Here is a 23771-nt window from a genome sequence, read left to right on the forward strand (position 1 = left end):
TTATCATTATTATTATTATTATTATTATTATTATTATTATTATCATAATTATTATCGTTATTATCACTATCATTATTGTTATTATTGTGCTCCAATGTAGTGTAGCCCAACAAAATGTTGGCCCAGTTTTGTTAGATTCAGATGACAAACAAATTGCTATCAGGGAATCAAGTTTCGTCCTTTGTAATGACTTGGAACAATGGTGTCAATACTGCAAGTCTGTATTGACAAGAGTCCGTTCGCGATGTAGGGAAATTTAATTATATATGCATGTATCTTGCGCGCCGTGTTAATACTGGCGAGGCAAGCTGTCCTTTGCCCCAATGGTATGTTACTGATAATTACATACTGAACATCTACAGCACCATTTATTTGAAATCAAACTAACAAGACGAACGTGAAAGATGATTAAAAACAAGAAGAATCAACACTGAACTTCTATTTTGTTGCATTGCAGATTATCACTTAATTACATTCGTTACATAGTTTATCAAAATATGACGCTGACTTAAGCGCGAAAATTCTCAAAAACAACCACAAAGAAAGAATTTAAAAACACAAATTCCTAATTTTGTTGCACAATGTATTACATGTTAGAAGAGTAACAAAGTGTGATTTGATGGTCATTCGTCGCCATGTAAACTTATTCAACCTCACTTGGTCCGATTATCTGTGAACAATGCCATTGCTGGAAACCATGAGACTCGAGCCCGATTCCAACCTGCAATTAAAGACTGTCATCGGGTGATGTTCGTTATCCCGAATTTTTGTTAATCCGAAATTTTTTATTCGGAAGGGTCATTATTCCGAAGCACCCAAATTCCCTATAACTAGATGTTCGTTAATCCAAAAATGAAAAGGGTTCGTTAATCCGAACATTTGTTGCGTTATTGTGGAGGTTTGATACTCCGAAGATCCGTTAATCCGAAAATGACATAACGTTCGTGATTCTAAATGTTCGTTGCTCCGAAAGTGAAATAAGGTTCGTTAACAAACGAAAAGAAGGTGCGTAGAACCTTCCGAAAAACGAACCGTATTTCGTTTTCGGATGAACGACCGAACCTTCAGAATAACGCACCATGTTGTCATTTTCAGATTGATGCAGCAGCAGACTTTCGGAATAACGAACCTTATTTCATTATCGGATTAACGAACCTTTGGAATGACGAACCTTAGCCAACATCATCACTTCGGTACTTTATTGCATACATTTATTATGTAGTATATGGTCCTTTCAAGTTGACATGACTTGAAAAAGTTAACGATGGAAGAAGAAACAAGCACAAATTACAACTAACATTAGTTTGAGGTTTTGTCTTATTCAGCGCTCCGACGCTTTTATAGAAGGCGCCTCGAGATGACATTCAACAGTGGCATTTTTTTATTAAACATTATCAAGGAATCCCTTTAAAAATACCTTTGTGTTTGAACAAGTAGATATTTGAAAAGTTTGATCGCGAAATGAGTTAATCATTCTAAAAAGAGTCCATCATTAGATAGAGCAAACTACAACCTTTCCAGTGATGACTCACTCGTTAAATAACAAGGAATATGCTTGAAGTTATGATCAAGGATATTCCATATTTTCTGATTATTTCTCTGTTTCTTTCAGCTTTAATCGCCGATATAATTATCTCATTTTGCTATGAAACTCTTTGTTACTCCAAACTCATTAGGGTGGGATTTCACGGAGCACGCGAACGATTTGCGAAGGACGCGAATGGCAAAATCCAGCATTCGTATTTTAGTCTGCAAAAGATCGCCAAACAAACGTGAGGGTTCGGAAGCATCGTCAATTGTTCGCGAACGTCGTTTTTACTTCGGCGAGAATTTCAAAAAAGTTTGAAATTTTTTGCGAACCTTTTCCGCACACTTGGTCGTGATTTGCTCGTGAATTGTTCTCGAAAGTGTCTTTAAAACCTCGTCATATGCGCAAGACCTTCGCAAGACACGCGCGATGTTCGCAAAATGTTCGTAACACCCCAAACAGATTCCGAAACTTTGGAGAATGTCTCGCGTATGTTACGCGAAATCTGCGAAGTTTTTCCGATCATTTTACGACGTAATCGCAAACTGTTGGCGTACCTTTTGAGACATTCTCGCGAACGTTTATCGCACGTTTGGGGGATGTATGACCTATGCGTTTTCTACAAATAAAAATCGCAGCATAAATCTAAACATCAAACAATTATTAACAACTATAGTAACGAAAGAAATTAAAGACTAGCAAAGAGAAAAAAATGTTTGATATACAAAAAAAATCAATCGCAGTATACACTTAAAGTTAATCTAAAATATGTAAAATTTCATTTGAACTATAGATATTATGTTGGAGGAACTGCAAAAAAAATCAAATGCTTTACTAGTGGAGATAGGTCCTAGGAAAAACAAAATGTCGGCAAGCACACGATAGAGAAATGAGAGAAAAATAAAGGAGAAATAGAGGAAAGAAAAAAGAATTCATCTCAAGACAGCTTCCACCTCTCCTTGGGTACATTAATTTTCTCCCATGATTATTGAAAATCTTTCGTTGTTCGCATTTCCGTCGCGTGTTCTTCGTGTACGTAACATGCTGTACTTTAGCAATGATACACACGACATTCGCACATATGTCGTGGAAACTTCGCACAGATTGTGCAAGAATAGTTTTCGGCTTCATTGTCGGAACACATTCGGAGAAAAACTTTTCCGAATGTTGGATTTTGTTATTCGCGTCCTTCACAAATCGTTCGCGTGCTCCGTGAAATCCCACCCTTACTCAGTTGCCCCTTTATGAACAGGTAAACGTTTGAAGGAGACGAGCCGAATTACCAACAACAACAACAACAACAAGATCATCAACAACAACAACGAAACAACAACAACTTGGGACTTGATCACTGTTGATGCATCGGGCATAGTAAGCAGAGTGCCCGTCGAGAAACACGGGATCGTTGTTCTATGAAATCGTAATAAGAGCAATATCGACGTAATTTTCATTATACATGTACATGGCGCATTGAGTCAACACCGTTTTCAGGCATGTGGCTTTATTGCGCCCTCAGTGGACGTAACCCATCTCCTGTCTCTCATTCTTCCCCCTTCCGCCACACATTTTACCACAGCACATCCACCGTAAAAGCTTGCTAAAAATCACGACTCTGCCTCCCCTCTGTCAATATGCAAGTTTGACTTTGAAACATAGTTTCCCCCAGGGGTAAAATCTTAAGAGTTTGAAGGGCGTGTACTTCATGACAAGAAGTTAATCAATAATTTTCTGTTTGAGCAAAAACTGATGAAATCAGAAAGTATAGCAATATACTGTTTAGAAGGGACGCGATGAACGATTCTATGTTTCAAATTTAATTCGTTTAACTGCATATTGGGAAAAACGATATACCATTCATATCATAATTATTCGAATATTTATATCATGAAAAAAAAAGAAGCTTTTCCACTTACACTGCAGGCTTCAGCAACCTTGTAAAACAAACAACAGCAACGAAACAGACAAACAACCAAACAAAAGACATCCTACACAGAACTTTAAAGGGATGATAGTTTTGGTTGAGATGGCGATTCTGGTTTTAACTTTTTGTGAAAGAATTAATACCCATTTACATGAAGTATTAAAGAATATATCATTCAGAGAGAAATTAACAGTTTATCTGATGAAATCGCTTTTGAAATTATTGAGATATCCAAGAATAAAGAAGTCCCAATAAAAGGTGGGGCTCCGCTTTTATTATAGGACCACTTTTGTTTTGCTATATTTTTGGATATCTGAGCTATTTCAAAACCGATTTTCATCAAATAAACTTTTAACATGTTTAATGCTTCTTCGAATTGTGCGCTCGTTCATATTTCATAAGTTGTTTCTAATTATCTCTCAAACAGTTGAAGCCTTAACATTATTATTGCCATCTCACACTAAGATTATAAACCATCCCTTTAAAAGCACAAGACACTCACAAGGATAAAGGAGGTGAAATACAGAGATCACAGGATCTTTGATCTTTTCTTCAAAATCGCCCTATAGCATAATGAGTAAATCTCTTCCACATTACTAAAGAAAAGATCATGACGATGTGCGCATAACTGCATGGTGTGTCTATTTTCTACGCAGAGCTCATTGCAGAGTTGTTCACCACAGAACTCTGAGGTGCATGCCCGCACCAGCAGGACCATAAAGTCGCGTGGTCTCCTGATGAGCCAATCACATTGCACAGAACTTACTACACCTGAGACTCCACCAATGGTCCCATGCAATATTCCCATCTGCAGATCATGCTACATACATTCATATTTTATGCGTAACTTTGAGTCAAAGGTCGTCCTGCCAACCAGAAAGTTTAATTTGACCGAGGATTGCCCAACATAGCAAACATTGATGCAGGAAAAACAGATTTCCAGTACATAGTATTGGAATGTTCGTATGTACAGTTAGATGAAGCAGAGTTGTCCTCTGATGGAATAATCCTCTTGATTTCAACGAAACTTGTTACCATTCTGTTTCATTTATTTTACAGTCTTTCCATATAAATTGCAAATATGCAATAAACGATCTTTCCATTTATGGAAAAAATATCATCAAGAAGATTAAATAAAGAACACGGAGAAAGAAGAAATTAAGAAAGCCCCTTATTTCAGGATAGGAATTTGATAAGAAAGCTACAAAAGCATACCTTATTATACTTTAATCGTTTATACCAAGGCTCTTTTATTGCGATCAGTGTCATCATCCAATAATTATGCGAGATGCTTATAACTGTACTCAAATGTGAACAGACTGTGCAAGCAGTTGCTATGACAAATGCAATCTTATGTCCACAAGTACTAGTATACAACTGCCTCGTGACATGTGGGGTTCTCTGTTTACGACGATTTGCAATAGTGATCCTTGCCAATATTGCCAGATTCAACCTACAAATAAAACCAAGGACTATCAATAACAACAAGAATTAAAAAAAAAAAGAGATACGCTTAAAAAAGGGGGAGGGAAGTGCTGGCTTACTGTGTAAGGTTTTGTCCAATCATGGACCTACGTTGTAGGTCCATGGTCCAATACTAGCATTTAACATGACAAGTCAAATGACCACGTAAACAATAGCTTTCCACGCTTTTATATCATCCATTTTAATATCATCTTTACGGCTTATGAATTGTTTAGAAGTGTTTGTCGCGTGCTCGTTTTTCCACCTCTTCCATTTCCCCATTCAACATGCCGCACATTACCCGCAAAGACAAACGAGAGTCATTTCCGCTCGTTGGAGCCTCCAACAAGGCGAGCGATGCGCGTACCATCTAGATCGACACCACCACCACCACCTCACTCGAACCGCCGCTGGTGAAGCGCTGGTGATCACTTGGTTCCTAGCTCCAATTTGAGCAGGAGCGTGCTGTGCTATCGTGGCATACGTTCTAAACGCCAGTTGTTCGTGTGGTTTTACGTTATTGGGTTGTGATGTCCCTACACTTTTAAAAGTAATTGGAGCTAAACTTAGAGCGTCAGATATGGGAACGTGCGATTTTAAATTCGGAACTTTAATCGTCGTGTTGTTGATATGGACTGCCTACTCGCAGGAGGAGAATTCTTGCGACCCGGTGATGATATCAGGAGTTTCCAAGAGGTCTGGAAGTAATGGTTATAGGATTCGCATTGACGGGCAGCCCTCGTACTACACTCCGGGCGGCCAATACCGGGGTAAGTGGAGTTCACTGTTCGATGGGTTCACGCGACATGCTGGGGGTTGGCGACAGGAAATCGACACGGTACTACTATTATTGGTAGTATAGACCTACACTTTTACCTGTTATGTCGTGTTATATGTTTTGTTGCTGTTGTTTTGTCAGTATAACTCTTAAATGCTGGTTATCATATCTATCGCCGTTATCTATGAAAAATTTGAGCTGGTGCATGTTATGTTTTTTCCAAAACCAGCTTTAAAGCGCATTGACAAAGTGGTGACAACGAATTGATGGAAAGAGGTAGACATTATATGATACAATATATAATAAATCCTCAACTTAACAGGACCAAAGCAGATGCAAAGTCTAGTACTTCTTCTGATAATCACTGCCAATTAACCAAGAGTGATATTTTTTTTAAGCCAATAATCAGAGACTTTATAAAATTGACTCATTGATCTTCTGAAGATAGAATAATAGTGAAGCTCCTACAGTAGATTGCTGACTAAACATAATCTGAATATTTTCAAAAGGTTTGCAGCCAGTAGAGGAGTTGTATCTAAAGCAGTGTCATAATCATATTATCTCATTTACGTATGGTGACTAATATCACTTTGATTGTGCAGACAGGAGAAACTCGATCAGCAGTTGAACTTTTTTTTTCATTGGGTGTTCAGAAATCATCAAGGTTCCACTTCACATCTCTCCTTTTAATTATAGTCATAATCAGTCATAGGGTAGAGTTTCCTCTCCAGTTGAGGAAAAATCTGTCTTATTCTTCTTTGATGAGTGTGCGTATTGTCTTTAAATCCTTACAAGTCTGCAGCTGAACTGTAATTTTGTTCTCTTGTTATCAGTTCGTGTGATAGGCCTATATGATTTATCTGCAGAAATGTTACATCTTTACAGGTCTTTTTTTAAAGATCTGATTTTTAGTTTCAAATCTTCTTTTTATCATGATGTTGGTATTCCTCAAACAGATCATGACAACCTGAAGTATATTTCCACATAAAACAATAGTCTTAAAATGGTAAGAGGGGAAAGAGAGAGCTACAATGTAATGAGAAGGGCTGCCCAATCACTTCACAAATGAACAATGATCAATGTCTATGCAATTATCATGAGATGAATAATATTAATGAAGTATTTGAAGATTCCAAGTCACATTCAAAATTAATATTAGAGTCGAAAATCAGTAAAGTAGGCCCCTAATGTAATTTTAATGGACTCTAAAAAAAGGTCTAGGCCTACACATACTGCTATACAGTTTCATAGCGTCAGCATCACTGTTGTTTGTTTGTTTTTTTTTCTGACATCTATTCAAAGCTGTATTTTCTTTTTAGGGGTGTGAGTCCTTGTTGCAATAACATAGAGTTAAGTGATAAGTGGTTATAACAAGTACCAGACCAGCTAAATAACATGTAAGCCTCCCAGTAACTACTGTACACAAGTTTTTCATTAAAGTAGGATATACTGGACAAGACAGAATTGGTTTACCTACATTCACACTGATGCCTATGCTGTAGAAAAAGATGATTTTTTTTATTTTTTTGAAGACAGAAAAGTTTTGCAGATGATGTATTCTCATTGGGAAGAATTATATCATTGTACTTTATACTCTGCTGAAAGGAGCAAAGTTAATACTTCATGTATATTCAGTGTGTTAAGAAGCAGAGGAAAGTTAACTCAACATAAAGTCCATGAAGTTGATGACCAGTGTGTGATATTTTTCTGCAGAATTTTCTTTCCCTTGGTAGCGAGGCTGGCATTGCAAACAAGCACACACCACAACGAGCTCAGTTTGCAAACTTAGTTATGCAGAGTCACAAATTCCACTGAGCTGTGCCCTCTGGCTGACATGACAGGTCAAATTGTACCCTTCAAGTCAACCTAAACCTCCCAGAACATTCCTCGTTCTCAGCCAACCTATGAATTTTAAACTAGGGAAAAAAAAAAATTCTTCACCTCACCCATATCATACAAATATTCCAACCTGGGTGATCTCAGATTCTACATGTACAAGGTATAGTAGGTGATTAAAATTTTGGAATGAAAACAAGGATGCTCATATCTTCCTACGTTAACCCTTTCTGTCTCACTAGAAACTGTGATGGAATTGTAGACTCACAGCAACAAAACAGAAGGGTGGTCTGAAACTGGAGTTTGCTCATTATGAATGGACAATTTCCATGAACATTAAAATCTTTGGTATCAAAGGCACAGTCTGAATGTGCTATTCAATGAAAAAAAAGACCATTTTTTTCAGTCAATTGTCGATTGAGTCGATGACAATTCTGAAAACAGTCAAGGAATATTTTTGTTTTGCTTTTTAATGTAAACTTGATGCTGGCTTAACTAAAACTGATCTTGTTCTTCATAAGTATCACATGTCAGTGGAGATTAAAGTAGCCATCTTTGTATAGAGGCATATACATTAGCCTGTTGTGGACAGATACTTGATATATTGATTTACTAGCATCGCAGTGTCACAGTGAAGATGGATAAAAGAAGACTAATCAGTCAGATACATTGATTCACTGATTTTAGGAAACTGGCAGTTTCACAAGCAAGAACTTCTTCCATTCATATCTTAGATTTAAATTTTTGGCAAGACCATAACATTGAAGCAGTTGCACACTGGAAGTCACTCTATTGCTGTTCAGAGTAAGCTGTAGCACTACTTTGTGAGCTTCTCAGTAATACTTCAAGCTGTAGGGCCTATTCCAACTGGATGCGATATAAAAGTTCAATACACACATGCACACTCTTTCATGTAACAAGTACATGAATCGAAATATATTCCTCACCTACTTCCAGGCACATTTTCTTTTGGAATATGTATAAAATAAAATAAAAAGTTTATGATGATATATGATCGAGAACCAATTCCAAAAGCACTCTTCCATGGTTTTGTAAACAAAGATATCATACAAATTATGTGAAGATCTTGCAAAGTTCTGCAACCCCTTCCCCCATGTAAATGACCTTATAGCAAACATAGCAGTCACTCAATTTCACCTAATTCAAAGGACACCCTCTGTTCATGTTTTGATTTCATCCCTTCTGAAAGGAACTTTTGTGAAGATTGTTATGCAGAAAAATGAGTGACTTTTGAGGTGATGTCATCAATATTTGAATAAACCCTTTGTATGTAATAATTGTGACTTTTATCACTTCTTTGTGAAAACAAATACACTTTCAAATTCTAGACTCTCTTATTCCATGCCTGATTTTGATGACACTTCTACAACTTATTCAAGGCAACATAAATAGTTATTTTGGAGTGTAATTGGCTTCGTAGATGAAAGCAATTCTTCATACTCCAAAGCTTGGAAGAGTTCGACTGGAAAGCCAAATGTTTGACTCTATGCCTCTTTTCTTGTAATCTTCTTTAGATGCATTCTTCATTTACCCTGACAAGAGCTGACAGAGTAGCCTATTGCAAACATTAGCAGACGTTACTTTCTCAAATTGTGCATATATTTATCTTTATTTCATTGCGCCTAAAATTATCCCTCGAGTAATCCAGCCGTTGTGACAAACCCAGACCCTAGCCGCTAGGGGCCCCAGGCATGAGTGATGATGGTACACTTATTGAACTGCCCTTAATGTGTCCACCATTATGCCTTTTATCAGAGGGCAGAAAACTGGAGAGACATAGTAATCCTGGGGAGTTAAGCAAACATCTTGATCTCGGGGCTCCTAAAAGACTCTATCTGCCAATCTTGTAATGGACCATTGTTTATACTGCGGCTTGGATAATGGAGGGCGAAACCGTCTCCCGATTCCTGAGGAAGGATGGGCAGAAGACAGCAGTCACTGGCTTCTTTCCGCCTCACTGATTCACATGCGCTTGTAAAACTCACCTGGATTTGACTGATATGACCTGGGTGGGTGTCTGAATGCAAGGCACTCTTGTCGCAAAAGTGCAGAGGAATTTTAGGGGAAAAAGTAAGGATTTTATAAGAGCAATCTGATCCCTTCTGTGCTTGACAGTGGGTCATGAAGGCAGTCACCCCTGTTTTTCGAGACTCCTCAAATCTCCGCAAATTGGCACCTGTCTGGCCTTTGGTATCAAAATAGCAGGCTATATGTCAAGCGTTGCATCAATCCAAACCCTCAAATTGGCTGTCAGAATGATTTTTTTAAAACAAACTACTATTTTGTAACTTAGGAAATAAGATATTGTGTATAAGACAACTTTAAGACAGGTGAAGCATTCAAAGAAGAGGAAAGAAAATTCACAAGCCATTGTCACTTCCGTCCATTTGAGTGTGAGGCAGTGTGTGGCAGCATGCTTTATGGGTGCTCTTTTTGTGAACTTGAAAATTATTCAGAGTCTTTGGAAGAATTATCTTTTTGCAAATGCTGAGATAAAATGTCAATTTAAGCCAGAAAGAAAAAAAAAAAAAAAAATAGTTTACAAGCCTTGGAATAGGTTCTCACTGGGAAAATATATCCATCAATCATATCTACCCTAGAAAAAAATATTGTTGAAGATTGTTGTAAACATATGCATAATTAGGGGTATATATGCACTGCTGTATATCACTTCCAGTGCATTATATATATATGATAGCATTATGTGTGTTTGGTTTTTGTGTATTTGTGTGTTATTGTGTTGACCCTCTTTCATGTCTGACTGGGAAAGTGCATTCATTTTGCACATGTTGCAATTAGGCTAGACATGCTGGGCCTGTAATGATAAAATGCCACTAAGTGTACACCCTTCTATCACTTTGACCTTACTTCTGCTGATCGCTTATGACATCTTAAAACTGGGATAAAGTCTTGCATCTAGACCAAGGGTAATTCTTCCTCCCCCGCCTCAAATTTCTGTGAATCATGGATTTGAAATGATCTGTGACGTGAGCACATAAAGGGTAGGTTGAAGCACTTGATATACATAATCCCAGCACTGCATATATATATATATATCCGATGTAACAGAAAAGTACAAATACATACTGTCATCCAAATGTGGAGGCGGATATTGACATGTTACAGCAGTTTCCTGCTGTACCATTGCCTTTTTCTGTTATTGACTTCCTTGCATCTAGAGTAGGTCTTCATGATCTATATTTAGCTTGTATTTTCTACATCCATTACATTTTCAGCATGTATTGTAATCTTGGAAAGTGGAACATGATTCACTGATTTAAATTTTTACCTGGTAAGTATCAAGAGTTCTGTAAACACAATTCTATCATCATGTGTAATGCCAAGGTGGAAAGTAGATAATGTTTACTGTGTACAATTTTAATTGCTACTTCTCTGCTAAGGTATGGTCAGTTGTATGCAAGATGGTGTAACATGAAGTGAAATAAATATCATATATTGCCCACTATAGTACCATTGAAACCTGAAAAACTGCACAAATGGGATTTGGCCATAGACTCTTTCATTGACTTTGAACAATTTGAAAATCTGCTTTAGATATCTAAATATCCCTATATCCCCATTTGAAATCCTCAGAATAGTTTGAAATTCAAAACATTTGGGATTCTATGAGACACATTGCTTTGCTTGTAACTCCACCACTCTGTTACCATCAACATCCCTGCAATCTCATGTGTAGAAAATAATCTACAAGTAAAGTGCAACTCATGAGTCAGTATGTGATGCCTTATACGATATTTCTTTGAAGTCAACTGAGACGAAATTCTGCAAACTTTTTAGTCAGTAAGTATATGTAGAGCATGATCTAACAAGTGATTAATCTTTAATTCTGTTTTATCGCTGTGTGTAAAGTTCCATTATGCTAGTAGAGTTTTGACGCCTAAATGAGATTCTCACAATACATTCTCATACAGCCCTTTCAGACTGACTTTTCTGTTTGGTCACCCACTAAATCCTCAGTGATGCAATGGGGGGGGGGGGGTGGTTAATTATTCCAGTGGAGATCAATATACATTTCTCCATTTGCCATTTAAACTGAAAACTATTGAATCCCCAATTAAAATCACAAGTATAAATCATGACTCCCTCATCTCAACCAGCTTTGCATGGACGTCATTTCAATGACACTGATGCAGGCATAAAAGCACATGCCTTGCCATCACAAATCATGGTAACATTTGTTAATTTCATAGTTTCAATGACAGGTTTACCAATCTTTTCTTGAATCGCCATTTGATAAACAGGAGTTACCCAAAGAATAGGGAGGGTAAAAGGTTACCAAAGTTTTCAAGTTGCTATTAAGAAGCATGTTTCAAACAGGGATATTTTAGAGACTAGACACTTGCAAGCAATTTGGTTTGAAATGCCCAGTTTGAATGGAGCTATAGTCTGGACATGTCAGTGTAAAATGTCATGACAAGATACATTTTAGTGTTCATTAGTAATTGATAATAAATTCTAATTCTCAGCTGCAATAATGTTTTTTTGGGTCTCTAATAACACATTATAAAAAACTCGAAGAAAAAAAAAAGACAATAGATTGTAAGAATTAGAACAGATTTAACTAGAACTCCAGCCTTTCAATACAGCATGCCTGCTCTATGTATGCAATTAGGTTCTAATTTCGCACACCTGTAAACCTGGATCAGTTGATGCAGGTCAGCAGGAAGAACTGGCAGGAAATCGATACTTCCTTTCCACGTTGCAGACTGTTTTCAAATGGACAAACACTGTCTGTTATCTAGTTGACAGTTTCATTTTCTCTTTGGTCTTGTGATAAGCAGAGCTTGGGGTGGATAACCTGAGTAGTACATTAGCATGCAATATCTTCGAGCAATTCCGGTACTAGCTGATGATGAATATGCATTGGCCAAGAATCTTCCCTGTGTTGTGCTTAGGAAGATGGAGTTGCATTGTAGCATTTTTAGACAAAGTATTCATATTATTCTACTGTTCTTATCTTGTTTTTTATGCATGAACAGGGAAAAAAACATTTCTAATATAGACATCCTGAATTCAAGCAGTATATCACCTTTGGCTACTCGCATGCAAAACATATTACTCGGTGTTATAGTGTTGAGATCTTATGTCCCCGAGCATGAACTTGATCATCAAATATTGTAATAAGGCAAAACAAAGCATTGCTGGTTTATGGTTATTTATGACTTGGACTTTTCCAGAATATCAAAGAATGACTTTGTAAAATGGAGACTGAGCTCCAGGGAATACCAGGAATGTATAGATAAAGAAATACCACATGTTCAATTAGATATTGCAGAGAACTATGGAAGAACTGTTTCATTGTTCGTCTTGGATATATAATGATCATAAAGAATTTGACCAAGGGATTATTTTCTAGGTTTCCATTTAATATTTCACATATTTGTGATAGCTTTTTTTCTGTAATATGCGGTGTTCATATCATTATGTGCAATGTGTAACTAAGATACTGCTCCGAAAAATTAGTAGAAAAATTTTAAATTTTGAAACTCCAGAGCAACTGTCAAAGAACTGCCTTTATATATATATATTCAGGGAATCATGAAACGAGAAGAAGAAGAAAACACACACACACACAAATCCTGCAGTGAAAAACTGTCAGAAAACAAAAAGGTTTATGTTGAACAATGCCAATTGTTTTACATAGTCAGTGCTTTCCTGTGAATGCTTTCGGATGATCAGATAGTAATGTGAGGCAATGATTGCTGATGTAGAAAGGGTTGAGGACTACAGTATATAACTGCAGAGCCACGCGGGAAGTGGTAAGATCTGCCGCTTGTCCTTGTCTTGTTATTCCCCGCATCCACGTCCTCCAGGAAGAAGGCATCTATGGATTAGAAGATTTTGCAATCGATGGGAAGCTGCCTCCGAGGGGTTGTGCTCCGGTGGGCGGAACCAAAGAAAGATAAAAGAAGGCATCCAGGTAGGATTCCACAAACCCCGATCCCTGCATCCTTTGCCTTGGGACCTCAAACAGGAGCTCAGTCAGCTAATGGATCCGTCTTCATCCATCATCTAATGGAAGTCTTTTCATCAATCAATTACCAGCCCCACCCCCTCTCCCCCTCCCCCCTCTCTCCAAAAGAGTCTTGGTGAATCGAAACGAAGACGACCGTCAGAGTGAGTTGCTCGATGAGGGGACTTAACCCATCTCGGCAGAGAGCAAGACACTCAACTTCTCATCAATAAGTTCACTTTTAATCAGCTTGCATTGCATTTCGTCCAATCACATTTCCTGGTCCCGGAATGTTGGGCCATGCGGGGATGTATGTCGCGATTCATGGAGGAGTGCAGGATCTGTCTCCACATTCTCAACACAGATAAAGACAAAGTGATTCACCAAACTGCCTGTACACAACAAACATATAGTGTTGAACTTATGTCAAAGTTTCCTGTACCTCCTGTGTATGAAAATATGAATATGTGCTCTGTCTTTCATATGTATGCCACATAGCTTTGAATCAGCATTTAGGTAGATTGAATGATACAGTATAGTAGTGTGCTTGTGCAGTGGTATTACACAATTTGGTGACAATGATATGTCAAGACACAGCTGCACCTGATACTGACAGAAACCCATCATAAATAGTAATACAAAGCAGTCCAATTCATTATTTATAGAGAAATTTCATTGTTTTAAAGGTTCCATAATAAATGTTTTTATCTCTTTCATATTTTATTCATGTGGTATGTATGTTCTGCTAAACATGTTGAAAATTGAGAAAAAAATAAATTGAATTTAAAGTTGAACTTGAATAAAAATGCTTTTCACTTTTTAATAGAGATTGGTATTAGAAACATAGATGTGTCTGCACAGTATATTCTGTAAAACCAGATACATTCACGGCATGAAACTTTCACAGATTCAAGTCGATGGCCTTTTTTTTTTTTTTTTTTTGCGGCATGAAACTTTTGTGAATTGCCACGGGCATTCAAAGCATTGTGTAGAAAAACACTTTCATGTGCATTTCACTTTCACAAATCCTAGCTGGCTCACAAAATTTGCAAAATTTCATGCACACGAATATTTCTGGTTTAACCTTATATTATCCAATGCTGTGATACTGTGTGAGATTGTGAATTGGTTGTTCATGGTAGCGCATCAACGGTACATTTGGCAGAGATGCCCCTTTTGAAGGATTTGAATGCTGTAATTTGATGAGGAGCCAGCAAACAATTTGTGGTATTGAGTTCACAGAAGTAGGGATCGAGTCCCCAAGGAGATTAGAAGCAGAGAGATATTATTTTGCAGAAATAGCCAACCCTAAATCCTGCCCACAAGCTATTTTCTTCCTATGAGCACACGGGGGAAGAAGGGGAGTACGAGACTCCTTCCATATCTTGGAGATATTACGAGATAGATTTGAAACACATGTACACATAATGCTTATATCTAGAAATCATATTCATAGAAGTTTTTGTTGTCTGTGTGCTTCATACATGTAAGCCTCTCGACCATTTAAGAAGTCTTCAATCATAATGTATCATGTTTGCAAAATAGATAGTGAATACAGTTTGATATGCTGTTGACCACCCCTCTGACTATCTCTGTTCTTTATCTCTGTTATGTTAAATATTTTACACTCTATATTTGTAGATCTTGCACTGTGAGTTTATGATGTCCTTCATTGTCTGATTTTCTTGTTTCGAAATGTCTTTTTGTTTTCTCCATTTTGTCCACAGTGCACTTTTGTTCATTCGTGGACACTGACACGTGAGACTTTGTAATGCGCTTGATGACCAAGACAATCAATGGCTCTTGCAATGCCTGACGATTTTGAACAGATTACGTTGGACCTGCACACTACAACGAATAGCGATTAATTTTCTTGAATATCTCCCACCGGTAGTGCTTAATTTGTGCTCCTCCATACTGAGTCTTATAAAAAAAAATGATTTGACCTTGAGGACAAATGTTGCAGGAATAACAGTTATCTGTCCAATGTCTTGCCGTATATAACACTCAATGAGGCTAGTTCAGCCACATGAATGTCATTCTGTATGTCATTCGCCATGGCGCGCAGGAAACATCTTGAAATAGATCCCTAAGTGGATGACGTGACGTTGATGTCATAGGTGGGGTAAGATTTGGCTGTAATTGTTTTCTTACGTCAGATCTGTACCGTTTGCCATTCCCAGACGAATCTTTTTCCCAGTCGTTTCTGACTCACACCATCCGATTTCATTCTCCGTACTCTCTTCCCCTTCTCGTCTTCGTTTCCAGGACCTTCTCACAGTCGTATCTTTCACAACCCTTCCCAGTGGAAGAGCCAGACATATCTGAGGCTGTATTTACCCTGCGTACACCCACAATAAAGCATTTACGAGTCTATCCCAATTTATGGCGGGTCCAATACTCTCATGGTGTAAATCTAATCAGCACCCTATCTCACTCACCATCCGAATATCGCACATCTTGGCTCTGAACATACCCACGTCCACTATTTACTCTTGGTAGTCTTGGGCTCTGAACCTCTGTATTCCTGCTGCCATACATTTTGTGAGGAGTGATCAGTCAGAAACAAGAGAGTTGGAACATGATGTAAAAAAAAAGACTTTTGATGATAAAGAAATGTCCTTTTTTAAAGGGACTGCACAGTACTGGTTGAGGTGGGGATTTATGTTTTAACATTCCTAAGTGAGATAATGAGAAACCTCTTATGAAATATGAAAGAGCATGTAATTTTAAGAAGGATTCAACATTTATTTGATGAAAATTTGTCTTCAAAAGGCTGCGATATCAAAAAAAGTGAAAATAATAAAAGGCGACAGGCCACACCTTTTATTAGGATCTCTTTGTTTCACCTTGTTTTTGGATATCACAACCATTTCAAAACTGATTTTCATCAAATAAACTTTTGATACCCCTTAGAATTGCATGCTCTTTGACATCTCATAGAGTGGTTTCTGAGTATCTCGAAAAACGGTAAATGCTAAATCCTCACCTCGACCAGAACTGTACACACCCTTTAAAGCAGTTTAATGGATAATCTGTGGAAGCACTAGAATAGTTGTCTCTTCCAGAGTTTCCACCTTTTACAGACTTCTATGATGGCCAACAATTATTCAGGTTCCATTTCATAGGCAGGCTGTGTTTGATAACAGTTTTTGGTTTGTTTGTTTGTTTGTTTTTTTTATCAATCTAATGCATATCTCCTCTAGGTGAAAACATTTTCTCAAATCAGCTCCGATGTCACATTAATGTGAGTTATATTGAACAATTATGGCACTTTTTGTTGATTTATTGGTGTGGATGTTGCATTAGGTAGATTTCTCGGGATATTTCATCAGGAATAGTGGACCACATCCATACATCATGTGACATTGTATCCAGGACCAGATGCTTATCGTGCACAAGATATAAAACACCTTTAAATCTTTGATACACAAATTGCTTTGGTGTCTGCAACATTCAATCATGTACCATGATCCAGGCATACTTTAATACCTTTCAAGTCAATCTCTAGTCTTTCTAAAAGAAAATCCTGTTAAACAGACTGAAGACTTACATTTTTTCTTTGTTTTTTTTTTCTCCATTAAGCATCTTTGCCATATGAAATTTTTTTTTTCTATGTGCTTTTATTCTTTTATGGAAAAGGAAAAAAATGCAGTAAGTAATGTTTGCTGAAATTTATTCAAGTACAGATTGTGCTGCTGCAAAAAAGTGTCTTCCTATAAACATGCAAATGACACCTTCTGCATACGAGAACGATTCGCGACCACAATCGTCCGCCATTATTCATGAAGGCAGCCATGTTCATGAATGTGAAATTGGGCCATAACACTCTGTCTGCCTAAATTGGCTAATATCAAGCATTTGTCATTCCTGCCACTGCCTTGGTGCTGACAAAGCTGAAACAACATGATAATGTGCAGTAACCCGATTACCCAATCTTGGAGCCAATTTACTTGCTAATGGAGAAGGGGAAAACACATATGCCCACACTAAAAAAAAAAAAAAAGACAAAACTTTGCCCAGCCTGCCACCTCTCGTGAATGCCAACTACTTTCCAGCTCTGAGTTTGATTTATTTCCTTTATTTCCTAAATGAATGGTACAAAATGAACTTCATTCAGCTTCCAGTGCTCATCTTAATCATCTGAATACAAGTGCTTAAAAGTTTTGGAACTATTCCATACATGGTTGATGAATTTCAAGTCGAGGCTGCATGCAGTTTCAATGTGCAATTTGCAACAACATGATGTATTCTAATGTCATTTCTAATTTGGTTCTTTTCATCACTTCTTCTGAGATTATCTCATAGATTCCATGTTCTGCTTGCACAGTAATAACTGCTTATTTTGTTTTGTCTGCAAGATATTGAATTACATGTTGTGCTTCATCAGTCAGCATCACTAGAGCATGTCATAGTATATGATACTATCATTCACACAGACAAAATAGCGGGATGTCTATCAGCACCCAAATACAGAGATCTTTTATGCCTGTTCAGATGGACAGGATTATCCCAATAATTACTGATCATGATAACTTGTCAACCAAACTGCGCATGCCCAAAATCCACCAAAGTGGTGACCCTTGCCCTTGAGTTTGTGGACTGTTGTGATGTGTGTTTTGAATGATGGGATGAAAACTTTCAAGATTATTTGCTCCAGCAGCTTTCACACTCTTGCCACTGTGCAAATTATCATGATACATTGCAAAATAATCACATGATTTCTTGGGATTTGGATTGCAATGCTGATCATGCTCTTTAGTGAGATTTTCATATCTACACTGGGAAAAATCTTAAAGATTTGGATCACAAGGCAAATTTTGAGATTTGTATCCTGCTATAATTCATATCAAATTGAATCTCATTAAAATGCCTCTGAGTAATCTAGTAAGACATTCATGGCATATTGATAGAATATGACTGATGTTTAAATGAGACTAAACATTTTCATTAAAAATTCAATTATGCTTTAATGTAAGTACTTCTAAATATGATGTTTTTGTCCCCCATGGCAGAAAAAAGTTGTAATTACCTATTTGTTTTATGTATATTATCCAACTCTAACTCTTATTCTCTCATTTTTGAATGAAAAAGGCAGATGAAGAAGAATACTTTTTTCATATTCTCAAATTCTGTTGTCAGCAAGAGATGCACCTGCTTTGCAGTGATTGGCAGGTTGTGACCTTCAGTGGATGATAACTCATAATTGCATCCTTACGGCAGGGAGAAGAGAAGATATCCCCTGGCAGCTGATAGCCATTGTCTCGATCAACCCTAATCAAGCAAATATCTCCCAAGTTTGCCAACCTCTCTTCAGAGCTGGAGTCAATACTCAAAATGTCCGATATTGATGGCAAAGTTTTTAACCATGATGTCAGAAAATCTATTTTGTAAGGGAAACCGATACCTCTCCAACTCAGAGAGACTGCAAGGTCAGTTTGAATGACAGACTCATCTTCCACCTTCAAATTGACTCTTGGGGGATGAAAAGGTCGCCTGTGATAGCACAAGTCATTCTTGGACTGGAATGGCCTGGGCAGGAGTGATAATAATGTCATACTCTGTATACTTCACATACAGATGTGAATATACTTGTGTGCCTATTTTTTTTCTTGTGTGTGTGTGTGTGTGTGTGTGTGTGTGTGTGTGTGTGTCTGTGTGTCTGTGTGTGTATTCTAGCATTCCTGCAGGCTCTTGTTTTTGTTTTGTTTTATTTTTTGCTGCAGATTTGTCGTCGTCTTGTCTAATTAAATTGGCTTCTCTTGATTTCACTGTATAACTTATGCAGGGAAAATATCATACGGAACTGGTTAAAGTCATGTCTGCTGAAATCAGAAAGAAATCGCCAAAAGTCTGCCACTGGGGTAGAAAATCAGGAAATTTGACATTCAAGAATCTGTTGCCAACCTAAGAACCAGTCATAAAATCTTGCAATTGAGAGGTATTTATGAGATGTGCAACAAAAAATGCTGAAGGATTTCGTTCAATCTCTGCCTTCTAAAGTACTAAAAGTAAGCAGTAAATATTGTAATGTGATAAGAAGTGCTCCAGAGCACACACTGAAAAAGAGTAATGATATGGCTTCTTGGAACAATGGGTTTCATTGATAGGAATTGATGAATACAGAAAGAGATTGATGAAAAGCAAACAAACAAGAAGAAATGAATAAGTGCATTGATGTGCATTTACATTGGGGATATATATATATATATATATATATATAGATATAGATATATATATCCATTTTGAGAGAAAGACTGAGATGGAGTTCCAAAGACAAGAAGAAACATAGAGATATGAGGCTTGGGGCAGAGTGCAGAAGACTCCCTTGTAAAGGAGGGATTAATGAGGTATCTTTGTAATGTATTATTCACCTTGGCAATATTAACACAGCGTGTTACATGTCTCTCACAAAATGATGAATAGTCTTTGGTTTCAGACCCCATGAATGCAAACTAATCAAAGTTTGCACCGTTATAAAGAGCAACTACCCAAAAAGTAATATGTTACAGAATGCATGGTCGCATTTCCTAATTGTATTATTATTGATGTTGATGACTGAACAAAATAACAATTTTATAAAGATGTTCCTATTAATGACTCTCATGTATAACATATAGAGAGTATGAGCAATGTATATGTAGTATTAAGTGCAGAAAATACTCATACATGTGCATGAATAGGAATAGTGATCTTGGCACATCAATTGCAGAATATGTCTGGAGGATATTTAAATCTGGATTATGTATCTGATATTGAAGCAAGCTATTTTGTCCTGCAAACTTTGAGCTTGCACACATGCATGTAATGCCTTTACAATAATACAATACTATATTGGTGTCATTTTTAAAGCTGGTATATTACAGATTTCAGCATCAAAACACAGCCGAGGACATACTTGGGAAAGGAACATGACAATGGTACTATACTCAATAAAAATGTTCATAATATAGACCCTATTATCAAAAGTGTGTGAAACTTGCAGTTTAGGACTTAGACATGCAGACCATCCAACCTTTATCATGCAAGAATTAGCTACATTAGCAGCTTTGCCAATGTGACTATTGTGTTATCCCAATTAAAAATATGTAAATATCTATGTGACTTGTGATATGGTCAACAAAACTATTGAAAAATGATTATGATATTTAGTTTGATGCATACATGAAAAAATCATTTGTACAGCTTACTTTCTTAGCTTCCACAAGAACAGTAATTGGATGGTGGGTTACATGTTTGCAAATTTTATACTTGTCTTCTTGAAATGCAGATATTGGTCATCATCAAGATTTCAGCAGCTATATAGCCCATACGCAATTTAAGTTCAGAGATGTCCGAGATTTCAACCATACCTTGATTTTAAGAGACAGCTAACTTCCAAGTAAAATGACAGAATTACTGGTCAAATGATAAATATGAGACTCCTACAGATGTTATAAATATGTGTGGTTATTAAAGAGGTGAAAGTAATCAATATTGCTCAAATATCATACATTTAACATATAATTATTGGACAAAAGTGTAAACACTGGAGTCTGAGAGCTAAGACTCTCCTGCGATATTGCAAAACTCCACAATAGTCCTGTCGGCCTTCCGCCGTCCTGGGGCACGACACAATTAAGGTGACATCAAAGACTGGTCTCCTCAATGGACTCCCTTCGTCCCGATCTACTCAAATATGAAAATTAACTTTCACACTGCCCGGAATGTGTCGCATAGGGAACAAATTAGATGTCCCAAGCGAACGCTGAAAGAGCATTGTAGTGACGCGGAGCGTGATATCCTTTGTTTGATGATCATGTGAAAGTTGTCGCTCTGATGACGTGATGGCGGATTCTCCGCTGAACAATGCTAACACTCGTGCATCGATTCCGTAGTTGAAAAAACATAATGTTCTATGTACTGCTTGCAGAAATATTTGGTTTCAAATTGTTGACAGTAAGTTTTCAGTGTTGTGCAAGGGTATATTTGTCAAAGTTAAGTGTCAAAATATTCAAATATTTTTCCACAACCCAAGCTTTACTAGATGGCTGCATGGTTGCAGTAAATATTTGTTGAAGTTGAGTGTCAAGATATCAAATATTTTTCCACAACCCATGGTTGAGTGTATGGCTGCATGATTGCAGTGTTATGCATCTTTATAAAGTAGAAAAGGTAGTGGTGATTAGGATTTTGTGAAATCTTCTGTCATACAATTGTTATTATATCCAGACACATTTTGCATGTGATTTTTTGTTAAGTGTCACTACTCACCAGTTTTTTTTTAATTTGTCTTACTGAGTTACAAATCATTTTAATAACAATGATAATAGTAATAGTAATACAGGATAATAATAATGATGATAATAATAATAATGATAATGGATATTTATATTACACAGCTCTTATAATGATATGCTCTAATGCACATAAATTTGCAGAATGATTCTGATTCTGATTTTATTTCTGAATTTCTTTTTCATACATAAATGAAATACAAAGTCAATTGAACAAACAAATTGAGCACAGTATAAATTGAATCTGACAGTTAAAACAAATAAATCATTAATTCAAATGATGTATACATTTGATGTGATTCTGTGTGTGATTAAGAAAGCTCCTTGAATCACCAGAAGAAATCACTTCCAGTGATAAGTCAGTCTTTAACATTGCTAGACTGTCAGGCAGTTTGAGCCCAAATTCCTTTAAAAGCTTCACTATGCCAAGTGCCATCTTCAGAGAACACTGAATGGACATAGAATATACTTCTACCACCACTCACTGCAATGTGTTCTCTCGAGTGGTTGGACTGTGTGGAAGATTCTCACTAATATCTCGACTCATTCAACGATGCAGCAACTCGGACCGATTTCTACGGCGAGCGTCGCGTGGATAACTTCTACTTGCAGTGCTGCAGCGTCGGTCGCAATTCTCACTCTTTCAGCTACGTGCGTTTTTAATTTGATTTGTTCTGGCAAATTGCAAAGGCGCGTGAGAAAAATCAATACCTGATTCTGACAATCCTTAGAATCCGGATTGGAGAGATGTAAGATATGGAGTGGAAATATGTAAACAGCAAACTATATGAGCTGGATAGAGAGAGAGAGGAGGAAGAGAGGAAGAGAGAGGTTAAAAGCTGTGAGAGATGGGGACAGACAGAACATATATATATGCATTGTAGTGCATGTGACGTATTGATAATCTTATGTATATTTGTATTTACATTGTACATACTTTAATGACTATATTTTTAGTACCAATACATTACTGTTATTCATGTATATATATATACATAAGTACCGTAGATTTCTATGCATTTTCATCTGTTTCCAAAGTCATTTTCACCCGATTCTTTTCAAATCTCTAATTTTTGGCCAGCAAAGCTTTCCCATAGCAAATTATTTCAGTGGCATCAAAGTCACTATTAGATGCCTGCTTTTCTGATGTATAGAAGATGTCATTTAATTGAATCATACGGCCTTCCAGATGTGCCAAAAGTTTGCTCTGTCTTTTGGGTTTAAAGTGAGAAATGCCCAAACTTTCATATTTTCAGATGTACTTGATGAAATGGTGGACCTGTACTTAATTGAGTTATATTTGCAGATGAATTGATACTTTCTAATCAGCCTGAGTTGTATAAGTGGGAGTTAAATTATATGAAGTAATATATAATTTTGTTGTGATAATGACTGCAAGAATTTTGATTGCTTCTGGCACTTTTCCAATGATTTAAATTTGTGTTGTATTATTGTTGCAAATCATGTAAATTAGATGGATATAAAAAGGATAGTAATTGGTCCCACACTGATATTGGTATTTGGTTAGTGATGACAGAACTATTGCAGTGATGTCTGTACCCTCCCACCATGGCCTTTAGGTGTGGAACTGCTGCTGTTCACCATCTACTTCTGCTTCATGAAATCTGTATGTGTTAGCTGCCATTTTACAGATGTCATTGCATATTGCACACCCTGAACGGCCTCTGGTTGATTAAAGAAAAAATATCTAATCAGGAAGTTGGATTGAAAACTGCTCTGTCAACCATTTGTGTGTATGCGTGTGTATGCGTGTGTGTGTTGCTATTGTCTGATGGGGCTTCAGCCGAGTGCTCTCAAATTCTAACGCTATACATTGTACTTGTATAAGCAGAAATTTTTCCCGTGCATGAATCTTTTGCGATTTTTGTGAGGAGGCCAGATTTGTAATTGAGTAAATTGTAAAGTTAGGTTTTTTTCTTACACAATTCATGTTTATGTAGTATACTCTTAAT

General features: G+C 37.0%; 1 protein-coding gene across 1 annotated transcript in view; it reads left to right on the top strand.

Moving 5' to 3' along the window:
• Positions 1-5348: 5348 nt before the first annotated feature.
• The window catches only part of LOC140228905 (spondin-1-like), an 84750-nt gene continuing 66327 nt past the window's right edge, over positions 5349-23771 (top strand). Inside the window, exon 1 of the mRNA XM_072309174.1 lies at positions 5349-5683. Within this exon, the coding sequence (XP_072165275.1) occupies positions 5494-5683 (190 nt within the window). The 5' untranslated portion in view covers positions 5349-5493. The remainder of the gene's footprint in view (positions 5684-23771) is intronic.

The sequence above is a fragment of the Diadema setosum genome, chromosome 5 (assembly GCF_964275005.1).
Source record: "Diadema setosum chromosome 5, eeDiaSeto1, whole genome shotgun sequence".
NCBI classification, from domain to species: Eukaryota; Metazoa; Echinodermata; class Echinoidea; order Diadematoida; family Diadematidae; genus Diadema; species Diadema setosum.